Source organism: Macaca fascicularis, chromosome 2 (genome assembly GCF_037993035.2).
Source record: "Macaca fascicularis isolate 582-1 chromosome 2, T2T-MFA8v1.1".
NCBI classification, from domain to species: Eukaryota; Metazoa; Chordata; class Mammalia; order Primates; family Cercopithecidae; genus Macaca; species Macaca fascicularis.
In genome coordinates, this window is record NC_088376.1 from 44,405,873 (window position 1) to 44,433,716 (window position 27,844).

The 27,844-nt window shown below is 37.6% G+C and overlaps 1 protein-coding gene and 1 pseudogene across 10 annotated transcripts in view; one reads left to right on the forward strand and one right to left on the reverse strand.

Moving 5' to 3' along the window:
- The window catches only part of RASA2 (RAS p21 protein activator 2), a 124,572-nt gene that overhangs the window by 86,829 nt on the left and 9,899 nt on the right, over positions 1-27,844 (forward strand). For 5 of the 10 annotated variants that reach the window (XR_012430763.1, XM_005545964.5, XM_074031178.1 and 2 more), the window contains 4 exons: positions 1,091-1,174; positions 1,842-1,919; positions 7,077-7,150; positions 7,698-7,804. Coding sequence is in view for 7 of the 10 variants with exons in the window: in XM_005545964.5 (XP_005546021.1) it covers positions 1,091-1,174; positions 1,842-1,919; positions 7,077-7,150; positions 7,698-7,804 (343 nt within the window). In the remaining 3 variants the exon portion in view is untranslated. Of the gene's footprint in view, positions 1-196; positions 250-1,090; positions 1,175-1,841; positions 1,920-7,076; positions 7,151-7,697; positions 7,808-27,844 lie in introns of all 10 variants that reach the window. The other 5 variants (XR_012430764.1, XM_005545963.5, XM_074031177.1 and 2 more) reach the window with 2 other exon arrangements.
- Positions 21,813-26,845, reverse strand: LOC107128803 (14-3-3 protein theta pseudogene; annotated as a pseudogene).

The following is a 27,844-nucleotide window of genomic DNA, read 5'->3' on the forward strand; positions in this document are numbered from 1 at the left end:
AAAATGGTCTGTGTTTTGATAGAAACTTACACAAATGTATAGATTGGTGAAAATTCAGCAGGGTATACATTTAAGATCTATTCATTTTGTCATATGTAAATTATATCTCAATTTTAAAAAAAAATGAAGGAGCAAAGATTTCTGAGGGAGCACCGTTTAGTCAATTTTATATATTACTATATATTACTTCTTTCAGATAGACAGGCCTGAAAAACCTCTTGGATAATAGACCCAAATAATCACCCTCTGGTAAGATCAAAAAGAACTAGGTGACTTCACATTTCCTAAGCTGAATTTAGGTCTTTGCTTCCATGGTGAAAAGAGTTAATTGCAAAAGCCGTTTAAAGTATTGAATATGTTTAGAGGTGAGCTGAGCACAGAAAATTTGGAACACCTAAAACTGCCATTTTAAGTTATAAGGTAGTAAAGTAGATGCCTTTGACATTCCAGAAGTGAATATAATTTGTCAGGTAATCCAAGGTGCCATACTGTATGAAACAACTTACATATAACATTGATAAAATTATGGCTTTGGCCTGTAATCCCAGCACTTTGAGAAGCCAAGGCGGGCAGATCACCTGAGGTCAGGAGTTTGAGACCAGCCTGGCCAACAGGGCAAAATCCTGTCTCTACTAAAAATACAAAAATTATCCAAGCGTGGTGGCAGGCACCTGTAATCCCAGCTACTTAGGAGGCTGAGACAGGAGAATCGCTTGAACCCAGGAGGTGGAGGTTACAGTGAGCTGAGGTTACACCACTACACTCCAGCCTGGGCAACAGAGCGAGACTCCATCTCAGAAAAAAAAAAAAAAAATATATATATATATATATATATATGACTTTTAAAAGTACCACATCTTTAATAATTACTTTGGGAAGAATTGTTAATTATATATGGCTTCTTTAGTCTCTTAATTCCTTAGGCCGGTGAATTGTACCCAGCCTTAGCTAGATTTTAACTGTGTGTGGTTTGAACATTTTTGAGTCATTGTTTTACAGCAATGTAGTCCATTTACTCTATTCTGCTTTTTTATACAAATTATTTTCTTGAAAACTTAATGGTAGTTTTGGTCTTTTTTACATTCTTTAGGATGCACAGACAATTAGAACATTAACTCTCATCTCAAAAACTATACAAACTTTGGGAAGCTGGGGGAGTCTGTCCAAAAGCAAGGTAAGTCCTTACATCTTTTATTTTGTTTTTACACTTCTAAATGTTGTTACATCCTATGATCCTTTCTCCTTGACTTACCTTCTTCCAAATTAAAAACTATACACACACACACACACACACATACACACACACACACACACAGACACACACAGACACAGTAGCTGTCTTTTAAGTAGATACTCTCTTAGTCACCTGTTAAAGAGGACAGTTTCAGAAGCTGGACATGGTGACTTGTGTCTTTAATTCCAGGAAGCTGAAGCGGGAAACTCACTTGAGGCCAGGAGTTCAAGGCTGCAGTGCACAATGATGGCACCTGTGAATAGCCATTGCACTCCAGTCCCAGCAACTTAGCAAGACCCTATCTCTAGAAAATAAAAAAAAAAATTTTTTTTAATAGTTTAATGAGAACATTAAAAAAAAATGCAGTTTCATGAAAACTGCTAAATAAGGCAAAGAGAGCCTAGTAAGGAAGTGCAGGACAGTCTGTCTATCTGCCTGCTTGTGCCATAATCGCATGACAGCTTTGAAAGAAGTCTTCCACTCCAAGCCCTGAATTCTGAAAATATATAATTGAGTCATTTTAGGCCTTAATCCTCAGCTTAAAAATATAGTCTGTTCTATTCTTAATTCTCTAACACATATAAACCCTGTGTTTGTTTTTTCTTAGTCAAGTTTCAAAGAGACATTCATGTGTGAATTTTTCAAAATGTTTCAAGAAGAAGGATATATTATGGCAGTTAAAAAGGTATGATTATTTTATTCTGGAATTAATATTTATTTCATATAGCATAGGGGAAATAACATTTTATATATATTATATCAATCCTCAGTTTAAATAATGTTTAAACTGTTCATCAAAAACCTTCCTTTTTCTTTTTTCTTCTTATACAGGGCTGTGCTTTTCAGCTTTGAAAATACCTAAATAAGTTTAACAACTACTACTATTACCAGTGCCTTAGAAACACAAATTACAGATGTCTAGGGTTAGAATTTCTCAAAGTGACACTATTGGCATTTGGGGCCAGATAATTCTTGATTCTGAGGAGCTGGCTTGTGCGTTTCAGGATATTTAGCAGCATCCCTGGCCTCTACCCCTTACATGTAATAAGTATGCCTCCTGTTTTGACAGCCAAACATGCCTCCAGGTATTGCCAAATGTTCCTTGAGGGACAGAATTGCCTCTGGTTGAGAACCTCTGGTCTCTGGGGGTAACGGCTTTGTATGGTGCCTGATGTAGAGTGGGCACTTAATTGCCCTAGTAAAAAATATATACATTATTGAACATTTAATGAACAATATAAATTCATGGTAGTAACCTGAGGAAAGTTACTATAAATGTACAAAAGCCTATAGTATATAATATCCAAACACAAGTCCTGCAGCATACAAAAATCACTTCACTTAAAAGTTGAGAACGTTTTGAAAGGATCTTTATTTTTTATTTATTTATTTATTTATTTATTTATTTTTTTGTTGAGACGGAGTCTCACTCTGTCGCCCAGGCTGGAGTGCAGTGGCGCGATCAGCTCACTGCAAGCTCCGCCTCCCAGGTTCACGCCATTCTCCTGCCTCAGCCTCCCGAGTAGCTGGGACTACAGGCGCCGCCACCTCGCCCGGCTAATGATTTTTGTATTTTTAGTAGAGACGAGGTTTCACTGTGTTAGCCAGGATTGTCTCGATCTCCTGACCTCGTGATCCGCCCGTCTCGGCCTCCCAAAGTGCTGGGATTACAGGCTTGAGCCACCGTGCCCGGCCTGAAAGGATCTTTAATTTCTTGAGTCTTGAGTCCTGAATCATCTAAACAAAATATAGCATTATTGTAAAATGCTGAAAATTTATAAAGAAAAGTTAACCTTTGAAGTACTCTATCCCATATAGTCTAGAAGTTAAGAATTAAAAAATAAGGATAGAAATGAATTATATCTAAACTGGGCCTGAAGAAAGTACTGTATTTTATGTATCACACTCTTAACTTAATGAATCCAAATTAACAAAGCCAAATGTTAAAGACTTCATTCAGTTTCTGTAGCATAACTAGCAGTTGGTTGCCAGAGTATTTATTTTGTTGAGGTATACATTTGGGCCTTTTTTTATACTTAGGATTCTTACAGAGACTTAGTAAGTAAAAAATGATGATTTAAAAAATTAAAGTCCATTGCAATATTTTTCATCTAGAATAGTGCCTGTTTAACCAAAAATTTTTTAGACAAACCATTGAAGGCTTTTGAGGAGAAAGTCTTTCAAAAGAATAGGCAAAGAAAAAGCTGCCCTTTTATTTTTAGGACATTGTTGAAACATTTGTGACACTGTAGGCAGACTTTTATTGGCAAGATTATGATGTACTGTCTTTTGTTTGAGGGTTGTTTTTCCATGTTTTGTGACCAAGGCTATGGTAGTATCTGATTTTTTTTCCCCTGATATAATCAGAATGTGTAGAGTTGATAATGTCAGTGGAGAAAGGATTTAAGGGTACCAGGAGTTTAGTCTGTTCCTGATCTGCCCTGAATCACCCACTCACATTCTAATGGACTATCGCCATAGTATGCCTCTGTCTCAGATTTGGTTCTAAATCCCTAAGCTGACATAGGGTACTTTGCCCTAATATCCTAGTTTCCTTTATTATTTAGTAGTTACAACAAGATATGTGCAGTGCTATAAATTGTAAAAGCTTGTGAAGCTCAATTTCTCATTTTATATTGGCACTCTGACTAGTGACATTTACTATTGATGCAGAAGAAAATAAGAGTATAACTCTGAATCATATGCTATTCCCTGCAGAGTTTAGAAAGGATAACCTGGATAGTTCTATAGACAAGGTGACCATATAATTTGATGTCTAAACCAGAACACTTTTAAGAGTGAAAAATACTGTTAGTGATTATTCTGGAATGATAGGAATGGCCCTGATGGGGATGGTCCTGAGCAAACTGGGACCTATAGTCACCCTGCCTATAGTCCATCTTAATTACTGGGTTTTCTTTCACTTTATATCTCTGTATTTACCCCATAGTTCCTAAATAAAGTATTGGCTGGGCACAGTGGCTCACACCTGTAATCCTAGCACTTTGGGAGGCCGAAGTGGGCGGATCACCTGAGGTTGGGAGTTGGAGACCAGCCTGGCTAACGTGGTGAAACCCCGTTTCTACTAAAAATACAAAAAATTAGCCAGGCCTGGTGGCACATGCCTGTAATCCCAGCTACTGGGGAGGCTGAGGCAGGAGAATTGCTTGAATCTGGGAGGTAGAGGTTGCAGTAAGCCGAGATCATGCCATTGCACTCCAGCTTGGGCAACAAGAGCGAAACGCTATCTCAAAAAAATAAAATAAACTATTATAAATAATATTTGCTAACAAATCAGTGACTTCAGGTATATATTAAGAAATAAAACATTCACATAACTCAAACTCCATTAGTGGATGGTCCATCTGGGAGAACTGATGCTATGGTAGGGTGCTTCTTCAGTTCCCTTGGATACTTGTACCCACATTACCCATATATAATGCAAAAAGAACTCTGTTCTTGTTCTTTCACTTACTAGTATTTTCTCCCAGCAAGCAGAAGTAAACATTCCATTTGAAAACTCCTTAAGTCTGAGCTCTGCCGGGCAATCATCAGCCAGTCTTAGGAGAAAATGACTGTGTCTACAAATTCTACTTTAGAATAGGCACTGGAGCCTCAATATTATCCTTATTGGAATGTGGTTTGTTTTTGTTTAAGTCCTAAGCAGAACAACGTAGAAAAGTATAAAGGAAAAAGCAAAGAAATGCAAACCCTCTCTGAGTTTCTGAGTTTGTAATACCCACCTAATGAACTAAACAAATTGATAGCTCATTTAGGAGGCAAAATAGGATTCTTTAAGAACAAGAATTGTTCCTCAAAATCAAGGTAATGGTAGATTAAAAAAAAAAAAGAAAGAAAAAGAAAAGAATTGTTCCATCCAGGCGTGCATGGTGGTTCACGCCTGTAATCCCAGCACTTTGAGAGGTGGAGGCAGGCAGATCACAAGGTCAGGAGTTCGAGACCAGCCTGGCCAATATGGTAAAACCCTGTCTCTACTAAAAATACAAAAATTAGCCAGGCATGGTGGTGGGCGCCTGTAGTCCCAGTTACCTGGGAGGCTGAGGCAGGAGAATCGCTTGAACCTGAGAGGTGGAGGTTGCAGTGAGCCAAGATCACACCATTGCATTCCTGCCTGGGTGACGGAACAAGGCTCCCTCTCAAAAGAAAGAAAAGAAAAGAAAAAGGAATTGTTCCTTGAAGTGCTAATTTCCCTTTCCCATGAAGAGACAACCAAATACTAAAAAGCCTTTAACCAGTCAAGGTAGCATATTTGTGAAGTTAAATGTTCTTCACTGGCTGACCTGGTAAAGATGGATACTATAAATTTTCTTGAGTCACCACATTCCCACATTCTCCATGGAAAGTTTATAAATGGTGATTAGATTTCCAGATTATCCCAGATAACCTGTTTACACTTCAGTCATGACTGTGAAATACCATCTTTCAGAGTTAAAATCAGTTATATATAGTAGAAGTTGGCAAACTTTTCTGTAAAGGGACAGTGAGAAAATATTTTAGGCTTTGCTGATCACATAAGGTCTCTGCCACTTAGTCTTTGTTTTCACAACGCTTTCACAATCCTAAATGTAACCCTGATTGTTACATTTAGAAATGTAATAGTTACAGGTTGAGTATCCTCTATCAGAAATGCTTGATAAAGTGTTTTGGATTTTGGATTTTTTCAAATTTTGAAATACTTTTATTCATTCTGCCTCTCTCCATGTATATTTTTTTAACTGGTTGAGCATCCCTAATCTGAAAATCCAAAATTCAAAATCCAGAATGCACCAGCAAGCATTTCCTTTGAATATCCTGTTGGCACTCAAAAAGTTTTGGGTGTTTGGAACATTTGGGATTTTCAGATTAGGAGTGTTCAACCTGTATTCTTATGGGCCTTACAAAAACAGGCTACAGGTCAGACGTGGCCCTCTGACCCAGACTTTGGTGATCCTTAACCTATAATAAAGGTTCACAATCTTATATGTAAAATCATTGGGACCAAAAGTATTTCAGAATTCAGTTTTTCAGAGTTTCAAAAGGTAATCAGTATATACTATATGTAACATCCCCCAGTGGAGCCTAGGGTAGCACCCCACAATCAAATACATTAATTCTTATAGCACAGTGTATGAATACTTACAGTAAGTAATATAAGTACAGAGTGTAAATAGCCTCACACCAGTTCAGGTTAAGTTATACCCCTAAATGAGTACTTCGAATCAAAGACAAGATTTTAAAACTTTGTATTCAGAACTTTATGTATTTCAGAATTGCAGTTAAGGAATTATGGACTGAATTATTTCTACATGGAAATATGTTCTGGGTTTTAAGTAACTTAAGAACGAAGTTTTAGGCTGGGTATGGTGGCTTACACCTGTAATCCCAGCACTTTGGTAGGCTGAGGCAGACAGATCACTTGAGGCCAGGAGCTCAAGACCAGCCTGGCCAACATACTGTGTAACCCTGTCTCTACTAAAAATACAAAAAAATTAGCTGGGTGTGGTGGCACATGCCTGTAATCCCAGCTACTTGGGAAGCTGAGGCATGAGAATCACTTGAACGCAGGAGGGAGAGGTTGCAGTGAGCCCAGACTGCACCACTGCGTTCCAGTCTGGGCAACAGAGACTCTGTCTCCAAATAAATAAATAAGACTTTTATAATACTTGTCATTTGTAAATTAGGGATTTCCTTTATAATATGTGTTTTGTTTTATAAATTACTATCATGTGTATTCATTAGTAATGAAGAACTTCCCATTATAATCAATGACATGTAAGATAAACTGAATTTTTTATAATGTTCCTTATCACACAGTGTAATATTTACCCATTTCCCCATTTAGTTCTTGGATGAAATTTCATCTACTGAAACTAAAGAGTCCAGTGGTACGAGTGAGCCTGTGCACCTGAAAGAAGGGTAATTTAATCAAATTAGACGTGAAAGTCATGTATCAGTATAGATATTAAGTAAGTACAAAGAGCGTGGGTCTAAGAGTGAGGAGATCTGGCATTATGTTCTGTGTTAGAACTGCCAAAATTAGCAGTCAGGTAAGTCACCTTTACTGTCCTACAAACTTTATGGCAGAAAAGCATGATTTCCTGTGCATACAGTCCTAGAGTTGTTTTGCAATTATAGTGAGATGATGGGTATTTAGAGTACTTTAAAAAAGTAACAGCACTATTAGTCTTAATGTACAGTGTTCATTATAAGTTAAGGGGGGGAATCACTCATTTGGTCCTTTTTTGTTCTGCATAGTACAATTAAAAATATTAAATTAATTAAAGACCTTAATCCTTTAGTATGGCCAAAATAAATGCAACAGTCATGGATGGCAAAAACATTTCTCTATATTTAATATAATCTTACACAACTATTCATGTCATTTAAAATTAAAGGATACTTCTTTGTTTTGGATTAACTTTTGATTTTTGTAGCTAAATGTTTACATCTGTTATGTTGGCAGTGAGATGTATAAAAGAGCTCAGGGAAGAACTCGGATTGGAAAAAGGAATTTTAAGAAGCGATGGTTCTGCTTAACAAGCAGAGAGCTCACCTACCACAAACAGCCAGGTAGTTGTGTTTATGCTTTATTATGGGGTTTTTCCTGGTTCTCGGTGTAGGTTTCTTTGCCGCTTATTGTGACTCTAGTGAATCCTTTCAGTAATATTACTATAGTTTGTGGTTTCTCCATACGTACTAAGAATGAAAAAATATTTGACAGTAACCCTATGTATATTATGCTTTTCTCACATTAAATTTCTTGAGTTTCTGAAAATGGTATTCCTTTAGTGTGCTCTGTTTTCTAAAAATCCGTAGTATTCCATACTGTTATTTATCAAAGAGCAACAGCTAAACCTCTTAGAACATGGGAGTTTCTTTAACTCTTAGAGGCAAAATTAGCAATATTCAATATCTAATAAATGAGAATATTTCTGTGCTTTGCTGGAAAATATCAGCTAGACATTCCCACAGTTACACCATAGATTGTGATACCTATTCTGTTGTCAAATTCATCCTAGGTTCTTAGCCAAGCTAACCCCAAGGTAGATGACTTAATAATTTGCCTTCTGAGAAGACTCTGTTGCTTGTACAAGTGGGCTATTTGTGTAAACGAAGCCATCTTCCTACAGTGTGATTTGAGAGCTGCAGAGAGGCAAAACTTATCCCTCAGTAGACTGACAGAGTCCTTTAAATAAACTGCTTTTGAGTTTATTCCATTGGGGTGATTTTCCACAGAAGGCCAGGTGTGGTGGTTCATGCCTGTAATCCTAGCACTTTGGGAGGCAAAGGCGGGCGGATCACTTGAGGTCAGGAGTTTGAGACCAGCCTGACCAACATGGCGAAATCCCATCTCTACTAAAAATACAAAAAAATTAGCTGGGCATGGTGTCACATGCCTGTAGTCCCAGCTACTCTGGAGGCTGAAGCAGGAGAATCGCTTGAACCCGGGAGGCAGAGGCTGCAGTAAGCCGAGATCGTGCCATTGCACTCTAGCCTGGGTGACAGAGCAAGACTCCATCTCAAAAAAAAAAAAAAAAAGGAATTATCCACAGAAGGCCATTAGCTTCTGATATTTTAGCAAGAAGAATTTAGTATCTAGATCTCAGATTCTCAGATCACATCTATATAGTAGAATCCCTTCTGTCCAAAATAATCAGGATCCAGAGATGTTCATTTAACCAAACCAAAAGGTTGGTTAAAGCGAGAATCATTTAAAAGTAAACAAAAAGATGCATACAGATCTTAAATATTTATGTATTTGTTTACCAGCATTTTGGTAGAGAACCATGATTATTTCTTTGACTATTGACCTATAGATCAGATTTCCTGTCTTTCTTGTGTAAATATACCCATAATGCATCAGTTTTCAGGTTGATTTCTCCAAGGTAAATCTAGAACTTAGATACTTGAAAAGTAATCCAAGCACAAAATCCTCTTAGATTTTCAGGATAGTTACACTAGTCTTTTACAGCTGTCTTACCCCCACATAAATCAGCCTTATTTGTGGAGGTATGCATCTCCTTTTTAGAGGGTTTTCAAAGCATTTACCTGATTTTCAAATAAGTAATAAACCTCTTGGTAGTGGCCACTTTGTCTCTTTATGTGAAGTAAATCATAATTACAACATAGAAAACTAGCATAAATAAGTTTAGCAACAAACCCAACGGACTTGGTAAGCAAAACAGCCTAACCGATGGAAGTAGAAGGGCGCAGGCTTAACAGAGTACCCAAGCAACCACAAGCGTTTAGCATCCCGTGAGCAGCATTCAGTATGTTTTACAGAGGAAATGGAGAGTCTGTTAATCCGTCAAATCTGTTAGGTAAAGATCTGTTAAGAGAGCTTCTGCTGTAAATTCTGGAGTAATACATCAGATATAGGGTGCTTTAAAGAGGATATAATACAGTTAAGTAGAGTGCTTCAGTGGAGACTCTTGAATAGTAGAGTGATAAGGAAAAATTTTTATTTCATAATTCTTCGTTAGGAATGGCTTAGCCAGAATGACTACATGTGTCCCAATATATTAGAAAGATATAAGAAACCAAATGCATTATGCTTTTGGGTATATTACCCAGATAATTTGTTATAACATTTACATATTCAAATAACTAAAATTCAGTAGGCTACATATATGCCCTTTCAGATAGCTGCTTTTTTTTTTTTGGAGACAGAGTCTCACTCTTGTCACCCAGGCTGGAGGGCAGTGGCATGATCTTGGCTCACTGCAACCTCTGCCTCTCAGATTCAAGTGATTCTCCTGCCTCAGCCTCCTGAGTAGCTGGGATTACAGGTGCCCGCCACCACACCCAGCGAATTTTTGTATTTTTAGTAGAGACAGGGTTTCACCATTTTGGCCAGGCTGGTCTTGGACTCCTGACCTCGTGACCTGCCTGCCTTGGCCTCCTAAAGTGCTGAGATTACAGGTGTGAGCCAGCGTGCCCAGCCCAGATAGCATTTTTTAAGCTAAGCATATTCTGAATGTTTTAGAAATTATAACTTATTGAATACTATATAAATGTTCTCACCTATGCATAGCAGTGGGTGCTAATTATGTTTACATTAATGGTACATTTAAATAAAAGTTAAGGTAAATTAGTCATTCTCTATGAATAAATGAGTTCTTTTTTCCTCATTTAAAGCATTTTCTAATCTAAACCAATATTCTGAAGTATTTTTTGGTTTATAATCTTCTTTAAGAATTAGATAGCTATGGACCCCTTTGTCTAGAAAACTGTACCTACAAACAGACAAAAAATTGTGCATGTAACTTCAGGGAGTTCATAGACACAAAATTTTGCATAATAATTTCAGGGAGTTCATAGACCTAAAGTTCATCTATGATTCTCAAGTTAAGAACCTCTGTTCTTGCCGGGTGCAGTGGCTCACGCCTGTGATCCCAACACTTTGGGAAGCTGAAGCAGGTGGATCATGAGGTCCGGAGATCAAGACCATCCTGGCCAATGTGGTGAAACCCCATCTCTACTAAAAAAACAAAAATTAGCCAGATGTGGTGGCGTGCATCTGTAGTCCCAGCTACTTGGGAGGCTGAGGCAGGAGAATTGCTTGAACCTGAGAGGTGGTGGCTGCAGTGAGCCAAGATCATGCCATTGCACTCCAGCCTGGGTGACAGAGGGAGACTCTGTCTCCAAAAACAAAAAAGAATCTCTGTTCTGTCCACTGATTTTAAGAGAACAAAATTCTCTAGAATGATGAGGCTACTAGAGGTATAAAATAGACACATTAGAAGCTACATTGTTTTTAAGCCTTAAGAAATTTAAAATTTTGGAATGACATTGGAGGAATGAGATATGAAATTTCAAGCTTATTTACCAAAGCCTGTGGTTTTAAGCTTCCATGCTTTTTGTTTTAACTATTTTGATGGATCTTTCCAAAATATATTACATGCTTCCCTGCCTTCTAAAAAAGAGTTCATTGAACGTAAGTTAACATCTTCTAGATGACTTGGGGCTACCGTTGATAATATTAATTGTTATATGGATTCTGATTTAGTGATATTTTCAGGGCTGCTTAAGGGTGTGTGCAGCTGTTTACTCCAGCTAAATGCATTTACTCCGCAGCTAAATGCTTTGGACTGCTGTGCTTTTTGTGTTCCTGTGTTCGCTTTATACAGTTTTTCTCTATCCTTTGTGGTAAGGCTGCGATCTTACATTTCTTGTGATGTCTGTGAACCATAATATAACACCTTACTCCCATCCCATCACCCACCTCTGTTTTTTACAGCAATGTACTATGAGTGAGGATGCAAGTGCTATGTTTGTTTAAATTATACCTAAGATTAAAAGGCTTTGAATGAAAACATCAGGACTTTCTCCTATAAATAAAATACCTGGGCTTTGTATTCTCTGTTTGGTTGTTGAGCAAATGTTTTGCTTACTTCCAGTTTCCCTGCTGTTTTCTAGATAGCCAAGACTGCTAGTTAAGTAGTCTTTTGCTACACTTACTATGTGACTTTGGTGTCTGAAAGAATACCTCCCAAATTTCCTGTAACATAGACTTAAATCATTGAGTCTTTCACTCTATCTTCCTATTATACAGTAGTAGTGTGAATTAAGTATTTCTGTCCATTAGTGTCAAATAATATGGTCCTTTCACACTTTACTGGAAAATGAATTAGTAGAATTTTCTCTGTTTTAAGGATTTTTCTTCAATAAGTTGTTAAATTTTTGAGGCCCCTTTAGGCAAGTGCTAACAGGCAATAGTAAGCAACTAATCAGTAGAGTTAAACTAACATGTAGCAAATGAATATTATCAGACACTCAGCCATCAGTCGTGATTACCTTGAGAGATTTTTATGGCCTTGTGTACTTATGATTATGATTTTATACTCCTTTACTATAATTTAGTCATCTTCTACAAGTAAAAGTTCTCTTAGTTATATGTGGAGATCAAACTAGTTATTGATGTTCCAGCCTCTTTATGTCTCATTCAGCCTCATCTTTTGCAGTATCCATATGTAGTTTCACCAGACTACTTTTTGCAGTTCCTTCTTTACATCTTTTACATGTTCTTTTGCATTCATGCTTTTGCATATGTACCTAAAAATATCTACCTAAAAATTCCTTTATTTTCTTCTTTACCTGTGTAATCTGTTGTCCTTTAAGTCTTAGATCAAGTGTCAGCTCTTTATGGAAGCCATTGTAAGCCTCATCTACCTCAGTGTTGCTATTCCCTTACTGTCTATCTTTAGCCACATGGCATACTGTGTATGTAAAAAGTAATGACTTTTTTCCATCTCTTAAGATCCTCAGTGGTAAGGACCCATATTATTACTAGTGGCATAAAGGTATATAGTAAGTATTCTTCAAAGGACACCATGTCTTCCATATATGCTGTCATCTGAATTACATTAAGAACCACTTGTCTTTCTAAAATTTCTGCCAGGCGTACTAATTCATCTTTGAAATTCTGTTCTGTAAAATTTAATTAGATACTGTCTTCTTTGGGGAGACCTGTTATACACATATACATACACACAACTTTCATGTGACATTAAATGCCCTAGCTTATATAGCCAGCCCTACCCTAGCTTATATAACCAATGGACATTGTAAAAGAAATGTCCATGATATTTTAAACATAAATGCTTAAAACACTGAGGTTAACATGGTTTTCATCTGCCTGTATTTTCACATACAGGGCTCTGCAGCTTTTTTTTTCTCTGATAGCTAAAGAACAAAATACATAATTGATTCAATCATGCATTTATTCAACAGGTGTTTTATTGAGTGCCTACTATGTACCAGACACTGTTCTAGGCTCTGGAGAGAAAAGTAGTAAACAAAACATATCAAAATCCCTGCCCTTATAGATCTTTACTAAGAGACAATAAACAGTAAAAAGAGAAAATTATATTTATGTTGGATTATTATAAATGAGATGAACAAAAAAGAAGCAAGGACAAGGAACAGAAAATGATGGGTTCAGTGAGGTGAGTTAAAATATTAAAAGGTCTAACCAGGGAAGGCTTCACTGAGAAAGTGACATTTGAGCAAAGACCTAAACCTAAAGATGGTCAGCGAGTGAACCATGTGGATATTTGCAATAAAAGTGTCACAGAAATAGCTAACAGCACCCAGAACAAATGCCTTGAAATAGAATCATGCCTGGAGTGTTGAAGAGATAAGAGAAAGCTCTTGTGGCTGGAAAAAAATGAAGAAGAGGGTAGGTCATAGGAATTAAGATAAAAAAGGTCATAGAAGTGCTAGATTTTATAGGACCTTGTGGGCTTTTACTTTGAGTAAAATGGAAAGACATTGGAGAGGTTTAAGCAGAAGAATGACATTGTTTAACTTATATCTTAATAGGATAACTTATGTCTGTGGAGTGTTACATGGAGAATGAATGAAGGGTACAGGGAAACCAATTAAGAGACTATTAAAATATTCTAGAGGAGAGAAGAGAATGGCTTGGATCTGTTGGTAGCAGTAGAAATGATAAAAATGGATCACATTCTGGATCTATTTTAAAGATGGTACCCAGAGGATTAGATACTGGGAGTGAGAGAAAAAGGCACATTAAGGATAATTCCAAGGATTTGGGCATGAAGTTGACTTTTAAAAATAGATACAGAACTCTTTTTGAGGAAAAAGAAAAAGAAGAAGCAAAGAAGGGGAACAGAAAATGATGGAGTCAGTGTAAAACTGAACTTAAAAAAAAAAAAAAAAAGAGTCCTGGTAATGGTAGAAAAAAAACCAAGAGTCCTGGTAATGGTAGAGAAGCTTGTATTAAACTAAGTCTCATAGATAACAATTATAAACCTTGAGCAGAATATATATAACAATTCTTTGAAGAATTTGATCCTTGAAAGAAAGGAACAGTGCTGGCTAAGATTTATTGATTGATTGAGATGGAGTTTCATTCTTGTTGCCCAGGCTGGAGTGCAGTGGCGCAATCTCAGCTCACTGCAACCTCTGCCTCCCGGGTTTAAGCGATTCTCCTGTCTCAGCCTCCCCAGTAGCTGAGATTACAGGCATGTGCCACCATGCCCGGCTAATTTTGTATTTTTAGTAGAGACGGGGTTTCTCCATGTGGGTCAGGCTGGTCTCGAACTCCCAACCTCAGGGGATTAACCCACCTTGGCCTCCCAAAGTGCTGGGATTACAGGCATGAGCCACTGCGCCTGGCCTAAGATTTATTTTTATACAGCTTGGGAATAAAGCACTCCCAGTCTAGTCAGTATGAGGTAGTGCTAAAATGCAAGCAGAAAACTAAGCTTTATTGGCTTGAGATACCAAAGGATAGAGTTTAGGGCTATCAGAGAGGCTGGAAATTGAGGCATAAAGAGGAGTTCTTCAGTCTGCTTGTTAACTCCTCTGAAATCTTTAGTTGACTCTTAAACTGCTCATGCAAGAGGGACCTGTCCCCATAGGGGCTAGTGAAAAACAATAACTGAAAACTAAAAAGATGAGCAGAGACTTCAGTTTCTGTCCCCCTCAAAGGAGACAGAATTTGGAATTTTACTTAGAGAGCTTAGCAAACGCTTCAGTATTTTCATCAAAATCTCAAGAGTGGTGGCTCAGTTGTAAAGACTATGTTCTAGGATTAAGAATAAACAAAGTATAGTATAAACAAAGTATAAAACCAACCCTCACAATAACCACCAATGATGTAACTTCAAGGGAAGGTAACTGAATCCATAGTTTCTACAGTGTTTTATTCATGATGGCCAGTATGTAATGGAACATTAACAACTCAAGAAGAAACACAGAACTATAATGCATAATCTGGAGAAAAGGTGATCAGTAGAAGTAGACCCCTAGATGATTTACATGTTGGAATTAGCAGATGTGAACTTTAAAGCCTCTGTTACAAATATTTCAAGGACTTGGTGGAAAAGTAGTCATCGTGAGTAAAGAAATGGGGAATCTCAGCCAAAAAAGAAAAAAAAAAAAAGGAATCAAATGAAAATCCTAGAATTGAAAAGCATAATACCTGACATGAAAAATCTGGCCGGGCGCGGTGGCTCAAGCCTGTAATCCCAGCACTTTGGGAGGCCGAGGCGGGCGGATCACAAGGTCAGGAGATCGAGACCACAGTGAAACCCCGTCTCTACTAAAAATACCAAAAATTAGCCGGGCGCGGTGGCGGGCGCCTGTAGTCCCAGCTACTCAGGAGGCTGAGGCAGGAGAATGGCGGGAACCTGGGAGGCGGAGCTTGCAGTGAGCCGAGATCGCGCCACTGCACTCCAGCCTGGGCAACAGCGTGAGACTCCGTCTCAAAAAAAAAAAAAAAAAAAAAGAAAAATCTGATGGGTGGCCGGGCGCGGTGGCTCAAGCCTGTAATCCCAGCACTTTGGGAGGCCGAGACGGGCGGATCACAAGGTCAGGAGATCGAGACCATCCTGGCTAACACGGCGAAACCCTGTCTCTACTAAAAACACACACAAAAAAACTAGCCGGGCGCGGTGGCGGGCGCCTGTAGTCCCAGCTACTCGGGAGGCTGAGGTAGGAGAATGGCGGGAACCCGGGAGACGGAGCTTGCAGTGAGCTGAGATCCGGCCACTGCACTCCAGCCTGGACGACAGAGCGAGACTCCGTCTCAAAAAAAAAAAAAAAAAAAAAGAAAAATCTGATGGGCTTAACAGCAGATTGGTTCACTGAACTTGAAGATAGATCAGTAGAAATGAAAGAAATGAACCAATCTAGAACACAGAAAAGACTGGGGGAAAATGAACAAAACCTCAGTGACCCTTTACTACAATATCAGGTAGTCTAACATATGCATGGTTGGTGTCCCAGAAGGAGAGTAGAGAAAGAATTGGACCAAAAAAAAAAAATTGTTTTTGAAGAAATAATGGCCTAAAATTTCCCATATTTGATGAAACAGTATCTTATAGATCTGAGATGCTCAGTGAACTGAAAGCATGATAAACACAAAGGAAACTGCACTTAGACATACAATAGTCAAACCAGAGATAAAGAGAAGATCTCACAAGCAGAGAAACAAAAAACAAGATACATACGGGGGAACAACAGTACAGTTGACAGCCAACTAACTCCTCATAAAAAGCAACTAAAACCGGAGGACAGTGGAATAATCTCTTTAAAATGCTGAAGAACAAAAGTGTCAACCTAACATTCTACAGAAAATTTTCTTCAAAAATGAAAATATATTTTAAATAAATGAAAGCTGAGAGAGACTCTATCGTGAGCAAGCCTGCACTATAGGAAATGCTAAAGGAAATTCTTCAGGCTGAAAGGAAATAATACCAGATGGAAACTTAGATCTACAAGAAGGAATAAAGAGCACTGGAAATGGTAAATATGTGGGTAAATGTAGGAATGCCTGTTTTGTTGTTTTTTTTTTTCTCCATTTCTTTAAAAAGCTGTTTGATGCAAAATGTGTAACATTTAATTATAGGGTTTATAACATATCTGGATATGAAATATATGACAGTTACAGCACAAAGGAAGGGGGTGGAGTAAATTATTCCAAGTAAGTGATGCAAGAATAATTTTAAGTAGATTGTGATGAGTTAAGGCTGTATATTATAATATCTAGAACAAAAATTTAGGAAAAAACTTGATATAACTAATCCATCCCCTCTCCTCCTCCCAAACAATAAATAAATTAAAATGTGAGGAAAGGAAGAACAGAGGAGCAATCAAATGAGGTGAGACAGAAAATGAAAGCAAAGTGATAGCTTAAACCCAGCCATATCAATAATTACAGTAAAAGTAAATGAACTACATTACATTGAAAATCACAGACTGTCAGACCATATATTTTAAAAAACAAGATCCAATAATATACTCCTACAACATATCCACATTAAATATATTATAAAGGCACAGATAGGTTGAAAGTAATTCGGTGGAGAAAGACGAGTAAACAGGAAGCAGTAATCCCAGACCAAGTAGATGTCAAAATGACTTTTACCAAATACGTTTGGGCACATTTTATAATGACAGAAGGAGCACATAATCCTAAACGTGTACATACCTAATTACAACTTCATTGTAGTTGGAGAAAAAAACAGAATTGAAATAGGACATCTACAATTCTAGTTGAATTTTTTTTTTCTTTTCTTTTTTTTTTTTTTTGAGACAGGGTCTTGCTGTGTCTCCCAAGCTGGAGTGCACAGACATAACTCACTGCAGCCTCGACCTCCTGAGCTCAAGAGATCCTCCTGCCTCTGCCTCCTGTGTACCTGGGACCACAGGTGGACGCCACCACATCTGGCTAATTTTCTTGATTTTTCGTAGCTGCAAGGTCTCACTTTGTTGCCCAGGCTGGTCTCAAACTCCTGGACCCAAGTGATCCTCCTGCCTTGGCCTAGAATTACAGGTATGAGCCACCACACCTGGCCTGTACTCAGATATTTTAATAGTCTTCTCTCAGCAATTGTTAGAGCAGCTGGCACAAGAACCAGTTTTCTTACAGAAGTTTGGAATAATACTATCAGTCACCTTGATCTAATTTACACATTTATGGGACACTAAGCCAAACAGGTGCAGAATACATATTCTTTTGAAATGTGCATTGGACCATTCAGTAAAATAGGCCACCACATGCTGGGCCTGGAGTCTCAGTAAATATCAAAAGATTGACTTTTTACAAAGTATGTTCTCTGATCACAACAGAATTAATGACAATATGATATCTAGAAGAGCCCCAAATATTTGGAAATTAAATAAAATACTTCTAAGCAATCTATAGATTGAAGAATTCACAAGGAAACTCAAAAATATTTTTAACTTAAATGATAGAATGCAACAAATATATCGAAGTTTGTGGGATACAGCTAAAACAGTACATAAAGGGAAAATGATTGTTATAAATATATTTGTATTAGCAACTAAGGAAAATCTTTTGAGTCTTTATAGGTTAGGCAAAGATTTCTTACATATATAACTAAATGTATGGTCTATAAAAGAAAATAATAAATTGGATCTCATCAAAATTCAAAAACATTTCAAAAGAGGATCATTAAGAAAATGAAAAACTAAGCAACAGACTGGAAGAAAATATGTTCAAAACCCTTATCTGATATACTTGTATCCAGAATTTTCAAAAACCCAATTTAAAAAGAGGACGATATATATGAAAAAATATTTTATCAAAGAGATTATACAAATGGATAATAAGCATATGAAAAGATGCTCAACATCATTGGAAAATGCAAATTAAAACCACAATGAGATACCTTTTCACACCAACTAGAGTGAGTGTCTGTAATAAATAAGACAGACAATACTAAATGTTGTTGAGAATGTGGAGAAACAGAAACCCTCATACATTTCCAATGGGAGGTAAAATAGGGGCTTTGACAAGCAATTGGGCAAGTTCTCAGAAAGTTAAACGTAAAACTACTATGCATGTAACCTAGCAATTCCACTGTTGGTTACCTACCCAAAAAGAAATGAAAACATACGCCCACACAAAGAATTGGAGTGAATGTTCAGAGCAGCATTATTCACAATAGCCGAAAACTAGAAGCAACCTAAATGTCTGTCAGCTGGTGAATGGGTAAACAAAATATGATATATAAGCAATAGAACACTATTAGCAATACAGGCTGGCTGTGGTGGCTTACATCTGAAATCCCAGCACTTTGGGAGGCCAAGGTAGGAGGATGACTTGAGCTCAGGGGTTTGAGACCAGCCTGGGCAACATGGTGAAATCCTGTCTCTACAAAAAAATAATAATAATATTAAAGAATACTACTAGCAGTAAAAAAGATTGAACTACTGACACATGCTGCATGATGGATGAACTTCAAAAAATTATACTAAGTGAAAGAACTCAGACCCAATAAATTACATACTATATGATTCTATGTATACGAAGTATCCAGAAAAGACAAAGGTGTAGGAATAGAAAGTAGGTTAGTGGCTGCTTGGGACAGGTTGGGAACCAGTCCCAAGTAGCAGATTGGAGTATAAACAGGCATGAGGGATTTTATTGGTGGAATGAAGCTGTTCTAAAATTGATTTATGGTCATGGTTACACCACTCAGTAGAGTAACAAATGGACCTTCATTTGTACACTTAAACTGGATGAATTGACATGTCAAATAGGCTCACCTTAATAAAGCTTTTATTTTTTAAAAAAGGATAAAATCAATTATATATTTTCAACTTAAACTAGAAAATGAGACGATAAACCTAAAGTTAGTTGAAGAATGGCAAAAATAAAGATGAGAGTACAATCAGTGAAATAGGAAACAAACTAATAGTGAAGCATAACAAAGCCAAAAGCTTTAATAAAATTGAAAAATGCCTAGAAAGACTGATAAAAGAAAAAAAAATCAAACACAAAATTACCATAGTTAGGAATGAGAGAGACTACTACAAATTCTAATGACATTAAAAGACTAACCAGAAACTAATATGAACAACTTTATATCAATAAATTTGACAATTCAGATAAATGGACAAATTTCTTGGAAAACAATTTACTAAAACAGATGCAAGAAAAAAGAATATCTTTAAAACCCTGTATCTCTCCTTCTGATGAAATTTGTCCTAAAAAGGAATGCCAGGCTTAAATAGCTTTACTGGTAAAGTCGGCCAAACACTTAAGGAAGAAATAACGTCAACCTTACCCACAAAGTCTTTTAGAAAACAGGGAAAGAATACTTGCCAAGTCATCTTTTGAAGCCTGCATAACTCTGGTACTAAAACTAAAGATTTTACAAGAAAAAATATATATAATGAATTAAATCCAGTAATATGTGAAAAGGACACTCCATAATGAAGTGGGGTTTGTCCCAAGTATGTAAAGTTGGTTTAATATCTGAGAACTAATCAACATAATTTATCATATTAACAGACTAAATGTAGGTGACAAAATTCAACACCTGTTTGTGATTAAAGAAAATAAAAACTCAATGAATGAAGTCTAAAAGATAATCTCCTTAATCTGATCAAAAGTATATGTAAGAAATCTGCAGTTAACAAATTGAGGCTTATCCCCTTTAATAAATTCTGTTCAATACTGTACTGAAGATTTTAGCCGATGCAGTAAGACAAGAAATAAAAGGCATATAGTGTTATATTGAAACTCCTGAAGAATCCTCAAAACAGCTACTTAAACTCTTAACTGAATTTAATTTATCTAGGTCTTGGATAAAAGATAAATATGTACAAATCAATTATATTTCTGCAAGTTGCAAACTGTTAGAAAACAAAATTAAAAAAATCATACCCTTTACAGTAGTCCCCAAAAAAACGAACACTAAAATACTTAGGAATAAATTTAACCAAAGAAGGCTGGGCGCGGTGGTTCACGCCTATAATCCCAGCACTTTGGGAGGCCAAGATAGGCAGATCACTTTAGGTCAGGAGTTCAAGACCAGCCTGGCCAACATGCTGAAACTCGTCTTTACTAAAAAATGCCAAAAAATTAGCTGGGCGTGGTGGTGTATGCCTGTAATCCCAGTTACTTAGGAGGCTGAGACAGGAGAATCACTTGAACCCAGGTGGCAGAGGTTGCAGTAAGCCGAGATCACGCCACTGCACTCCAGCCTCGGCGACAGAGCGAGACTCTGTCTCAATAAATAAATTAATTAAAATAAAATAAATTTAACCAAAGAAGTACAACACCTCTACACTGAAACTACAGAACATTCCAGAGATAAGGTAAAGAAGGTCTAAATAAAAAGAGACATGTCATGTTTATGGATTGAAGATGGAGTTTTTTTGTTTTTTGGATTTTTTTTTGGTTTATAAAATGTAATTTATGTTACTCTGCTATTACATAGGGCATAAGATTTTCACAAGGCTTTTTTGGGACTACAGTCAATGATTAGCAACACACAGTAGTGTTCCAACTCTAACAATCACTAGACAAATGGGACACCCTCTCACATGCACAAATCTGCATGGAAACATACTAAAGTTTTAGACTTGTGTACTTTAATTTATTTCCCCTTTCTAGTGTGTTAAGAAATGACATGCACTTTAATTTGCCAAAAGCAATGCTGTATTCTGGCAGCAATATGCTACTTCTGTTACATAGTAAAGTGAATACCAGAACTACAAAGTCAGTAAATTTTTATTGGGGAGGGAGGTTGTCAACTTAAACAGCAGCAAATAAAGAGTGAATAAGGAAACTTGCTGTTGCCACAGATACACATGACCTCCTTATGTGATAAAGGAGGCATTTCAATTTGTGAACCATAGCCAGAGATGGCAAGTATGTTTCCATTCAGTCTAATACTTCTGGATTCCTACTAAAAAGGAATATATTAAGAGCATGGAAATGATGCTTATTGAAAGGAAACCCTCGAAGAGTAAGGGAGGGAATGTAGAAATTAAGAAGTTATGTGGAACACTTTAAATTGTAATTAACTACATTTTCATATCTTCTCAGTATTAAAAAACACAGTCACTTGCAGAACTGGTTCAGATTACTTAAATACCAGATACATTTTTAGTCCTCTATGTAAGTGTTTGGAAGTTACTTACGTTTATATGAAATGAAGCTATTAATGCTTTTCTGCAGCAGTAACTGCACACCAGGAAGGCCAAGACAAACACAAATCAAGGCATGAAGTTTTCCCAAAGCTGCAGTGTGAAAAGACTATAAACGGTTGATTCCAAACACATAAATCGGTTTCTTTGCTATAGGAAATCCAAGTGAAATAAGGAATGGAGATGTGTAAAAAGGTTTCTTGAAGGAAAGAAGGATGACACCTTGTATGGATTTAGTTTTCAGCCCTTTCTACCGCCTCACATTCTTCTCCTGCACTGTCTGATGTCCAAAGTGTTAGGTTGTCTCTAAGCAATTGCATGATGAGGGTGGTGTCTTTATGAGTCTTCATTCAGTGTATCAACTTCAGCAATGGCCTCATCAAAAGCCGTTTTAGCCAGCGTGTAGGCAAGCTCTGGGTTATTAAGAATCTCATAGTAAAATACAGAAAAGTTAAGAGCAAGCCCCAGGTGGATTGGGTGTGTGGGTTGCATCTCTTTCTCGCTTATATCAAATGCCTCTCGGTAAGCTCCTTGGGAATTAGCTATCATTTGTTTTTGATCATCACCACATGCAACCACATGCAACTTCAGCAAAGTACTGGAAGTAATCACCCTTCGTCTTCAGATGGAAAACCTTACTCTCTGGATTAGTTGCATTGGCTATTAAATATTTATCCAACAATTCCAGGATGGTGGTGCAGATGGATCTCGGCTCGGACTCTACTTTCTCCCAGTAGTCCTTAATCAGCTGCAACTTCTTGTCGGAGGTGTCAGTCTTCTGCTCAATGCTCGAGATGACCCTCCAGGTGGACCTGCAGCCCCCAACTACATTCTTGTAGGCCACAGAGAGCAGGTTGCAATCCTCGTTGGACAGCTTGGCGACCTACTCAGTCACGGCCTTCATGCAGATGGCCATGTCATTGTAGCGCTCGGCCTACTTGGCCAGCTTGGCCTTCTGATCAGCTCCCTCCTCTTGGCAGATGCAGGGCGGAGGGCAAGGAGAGCAAGGACAAGCGCCGACCCGGAGCAGGAGGGGTCCTTCAGAGCTTCACATCTCTGTGGCAACAACTAGAGTCCCACCACTTTGCTCTGCTTTTTAGATTGAGTATTTTTTAAGAAGCCACATCTCCCTGAATTCATCTCGATTTTAACACAATCTCACTCCAAATCCCAGCCAGCTTTTAAAATAAAAATGGACAAGTTGATTCTAGAATTTACGTGGATGGAAAAACAAAAGTCTTAACCATAACCAAAGCAATGTTGAAAAGGTAAAGCAAAGTTGAGAGCTAAAGACTTACTGTAAAAGCTGCAGTAATCAAGATTGTAGGTTTAGGATAAGAGAAAGAGATCAATGAACAGAGCAGAAAGAAACACATACATATATATATGGCCAATTCCGTTTTAACAAAGCTGTCAAGGCAATTCAGTAGGGAAAGAAAAGGCTTTTTAACATATGGTGGAGGAACGACCCTGATAAACATGGAGGGGAAATGAACTTTACCCCACCTCACACAACACAAAATTTAATTCAAGATGATGGGGCTGGGCACAGTGGCTCACACCTGTAACCCTAGCACTTTGAGAGGCCGAGGCAGACAGATTACCTGAGCTCAAGAGTTCAAGACCAGTCTGGGCAATGTGGTGAAACCTCGTCTGTATTAAAAATACAAAAATTAGCTGTGCGTGGTGGCCCATGGCTGTAATCCCAGCTACTTAGGAGGCTAAGGTCCAAGAATCACTTGAACTCTTGAACTTGAGAGGCAGAAGTTGCTGTGAGCCAAGATCATACCATTGCACTCCAGCCTGGGCAACAGAGACTGTCTCCATTGTCTCCAAAAAAAAAAGATGATGGAATCATAGACCTCAACGAAAATGTGGAAAAATATCTTCAAAACCATGATATGCTAGGATTTCTTGAAGAGAACATTAAAAGCACTGAACATTTTTCTTAAATAAATTGGACTTCATTGAAAAGAAAGGTGTATTTTCTCCATTCTTCATTGTCATTCCTTTTTCTTTTCTTTTTTTAATATGATGACCATAAGATTTATTACTTGGTGGTTGAAATTTTTCAAGAGCTTGTTGGGGTTTGTTGAATTTTTTGAACCATGAGATAATGTTTTTCACCGAATGTAGGACTTTTTTGACTTATTTCTTCAAATTTTCCCCCCTTTTTCTTCTAGGACTCCTCCAATTTATGCTGATAAATTGTCTCGTAGATCTCACTGAGACTCAGTTCATTTTTCTTTTATTCTCTTCGGTCTCCAAATTAGATCATTTTTACTTCAGTTCACTGATTTAGCTCATGTGAATTTTTCTTTTCTTCTATTGTACTTTTCAGCTCCAGAATTTCCATTTAGTTCTCTTTGTACTTTAGATTTTTCTGTTGAGAGCCTATATATATTCAGCTGTTATTAGTTTATTTTTATTGAATTATTTCAGCATATTTAGAGTAACTACTTTGAAGTCTTAGGCTGCTAAATTCAGTATCTGGACCCATTCAGAATCAGTTTCAGTTGGCTGCTTTCTTTCCCAAGTTATGTGTCACACTTTCCTGTTTTTTTTATATGTCTTATTTTCTTATTAAAAACTAGACATTTTTAAGATCAACAGTCCCCAACCTTTTTGTCACCGGGGACTGGTTTCATGGAAGACAATTTTTCCACAGACTGGTGGGGGGTCATGGTTTTGGGATTAAACTGTTTTACCTCAGATCATCAGGCATGAGATTCTTATAAGGAGTGCACAACCTAGATCTGTTGCATGCTCATTTCACAATAGGGTTTGCACTCTTGTGATCTCATACCACCCTTATCTGACAGGAGGCGGAACTCAGGTGGTAATGCTTGCTTGCCCACCCACTGCTCCTCCTGCTGGGTGGCCCATTTCCTAACAGGCCACTGACCAGTACCAGTCTATGGTCCAGAGTTTGGGGACCCCTGTTGTATAGTACATTGTAGTGTGTCTGCATTTCGTTGTTCTGAATGCCTGCCTAGACTAAAACTGCAAAGTCTCTCTCTTACTTACACCTGAACATCTCTATTCAGATGTTTCCCTCTAACCCTAGCTAGCTCCCTGGGGGCCTCACCTGAACTTAATTATTTAGTGGTCAACAAATGAATTGAGCAGGTAGCTGAAATACCTCAAAGACTTCCCACTCTCTGTCACCTGAGCTGTGTGTGAATTAGAGAATACATTGAGAGTCACAGCAAACTGATGTCTCCCTAGGCTTTCAGTTTTTGCCAGACTCTGAGATATTCCACATACATGCCTACTTTAACAGACAGACAGGGATCTGGCAAGTTTATTATCAGGCTTTCGTAGCCCTCTTGCTTCCAGATTTCATCCTTAAACGGAATCTGTAACCTCCAGCCAGTAAAACCTTACATTTTCACTGCCTAACTTGGGGATAATGGAAACACCTCCAGATAGGAAGACCAGTTCTTACCCTATGCAGTTTTTCATGAGTAAACTTATCACCATTGGTTGTTTTCCAGTGCCCTGAAGTTGTTTTTAATAATTTGCCCAGTTTTATACACCCATCTTTCTTAACACTATTAAAAATACCGCCATGATAACATTAGTTTAGCTGTGTCCCTTGGGGCCAATATGTAGTTGGACATTCATTTTTATTGTGGTGGTAATGGTATTTTTTAAAATTTAGGCCGGGCACAGTGGTTCAGGCCCGTAATCCCAGTACTTTAGGAGGCCAAGGAGGGTGGATCACCTGAGGTCAGGAATTTGAGACCAGCCTGGCGAACATGGTGAAACCCCATCTCTACTGAAAATACAAAAATTAGCCAAGCGTAGTGGCAGGTGCCTGTAATCCCAGCTACTCAGGAGGCTGAGGCAGGAGAATCATTTGATCCCAGGAGGTGGAGATTGCAGTGAGCTGAGATCGTGCCATTGCACTCCAGCCTGGGCGACAAGAGCAAAACTCTGTATCAAAAAATAAAAATAAAAAATAAAATTTAGATATAATTCACATACCATAAAATTCACCCTTTTAAGGTATACAGTTGATTGGTTTTCAGGATATTCATAATGTTATGCAATTGCCACTAATTCCAAAGCATTTTCACCACCCAAAAAGAAACCCTATACCCATTAACAGTCACTCCCCATTCCTCCCTTCTCCCAGCCTCTGACAACCACTGTTATACTTTCTGTCTCTATAGGTGTGCCCATTCTAGACATTTCATATACATGGAATCGTATAGTATGTAGCCTTTTGTGACTAACATATTTCATGCAGTGTAATGTTTTGGAGGTTCATTCATGTTGTAGCATGAATCAGTACTTTATTTTCGTGGCTGAATCATATTCTGTTTTACAGATAATACCACATTTTGTTTATTCATTCACCAGTTGATGGACATTTAGGTTGTTTTTGGTTTTTGACTATTATGAACAATGCAGTTGTGAACATATATTTACAAGTTTTTGTGTGGATGTGTCTTCAGCTCTCATATATACGTAGGAGTGGAATCAGTGAGTTAATAGGGTATTTCTGTTTAGAAGGTAATGACAACTTTAAAACCTGATTTCAGCCATTTAGTAGGAAATTTAATGCACTCACATTTATTGTGATTACCATGATTACTACTTTGTTTTGTGTTTTCTATTTACTAGGCTTTTCTGTTTCTTGGGTTTATTTTTCCCTTCCTTTTTATTGGAATAGTTGAGCATGTATGCGTGTTTGCACTCTGTCTCTATCTAGTGAGGAAACTTGACTATCCTATTTTTACTTTTTAAATTGTTAACAAATTTAAACTTAAATGTTTATATTAATGTCTACAGTTGATGCAAGTCTCCAAGCTGGGAAAGAACATTATCATGCTTTCAATTATTCTTTTCCTAGCATCTCCCTAAAGAAGTCATCTGGAATGTTAATACTTGTTTCTCTTGTTTCTTTTACCTTTTTACATTATGTTTTAATGATTTTGCATTCTTGCCTATCAATTTTCCTGATTTCTTTGGCCCAACACTATTTTTTGTATAACACATCTGTCTTTTTCCTGGATTCATGATTCATTATTATTTTGTGGAGTACTTAAGGAATTCTTTCAGATAGGCCTTTATGGCTGATAAGTTTTCTGAGTCCTTACATATACAAAAATGTCTTTTACCTTTACTCTTGAATGACAAAATACTCCATTGTTTAATAGCTTCCATTGCTGCTGATGAGGATTTTGATGTCACTCTGATTCTCAGTCTTTTGATTCTTCTATCTAAAAACTCTTAGGATTCTCTGTAGCCTTCAAGTTCTAATGTTTTTCTGCCTAGTATTTAGGTAGTTGTCTTTTTTCTTCCATCCTGCTTAGTACTTGGTGGATAACTTTCTATTTGAAGATCTCTGACTTTACCTTGGGGACATTTTTATATGTAATTTTCTCCTGAATACTCTTATTTGTCAGATATTAAAACTTCTAAATCCATCCACGATGGTACTTAACTCTTCTATTTTTGCTTCTTTGTCTTCTTGTACTGTATTTTTGGAAAGTCCTCAGTAAAATCTTTCGTTCTCACTAACTCACATTGCAGTTCACCCCAGTTAACACTGTTAACTATGCAATTAACCCTTATGATATCATGACAGTATATGTGCCTGAGAGCAATGCCCTTTCTCTACATATGCTGTGTTATAATTTGTCCAGAAATGAATAAATATAGCAGTTTTCAGGGTATGTGCATTCTTTGTATATTTAACAAATCTAAAGATAGAAACTCCTGGCCGGGCACAGTGACTCACGCCTGTAATCCCAGCACTTTGGGAGGCTGAGGCAGGCGGATCACGAGGTCAAGAGATCAAGACCACAGTGAAACCCCGTCTCTACTAAAAAATACAAAAAATTAGCCGGACACGGTGGCGGGCGCCTGTAGTCCCAGCTACTCGGGAGGCTGAGGCAGGAGAATGGTATGAACCCAGTAGGCGGAGCTTGCAGTGAGCCAAGATTGCACCACTGCACTCCAGCCTGGGCAACAGAGTGAGACTCCGTCTCAAAAAAAAGAAACTCCTTGCAAAATTTTAAAATTCTCTGACTGTAATGCCCCCTGTAGATTAGTACCCAAAGACATGGGTCTCTTCCCCTCAGTTTCTTAAACTCCTGATTTCCTCAGATGTTATCCTCCTTTGTTGCATGTATGTCTCTTCTTCAGAGTGATGATTTTCCT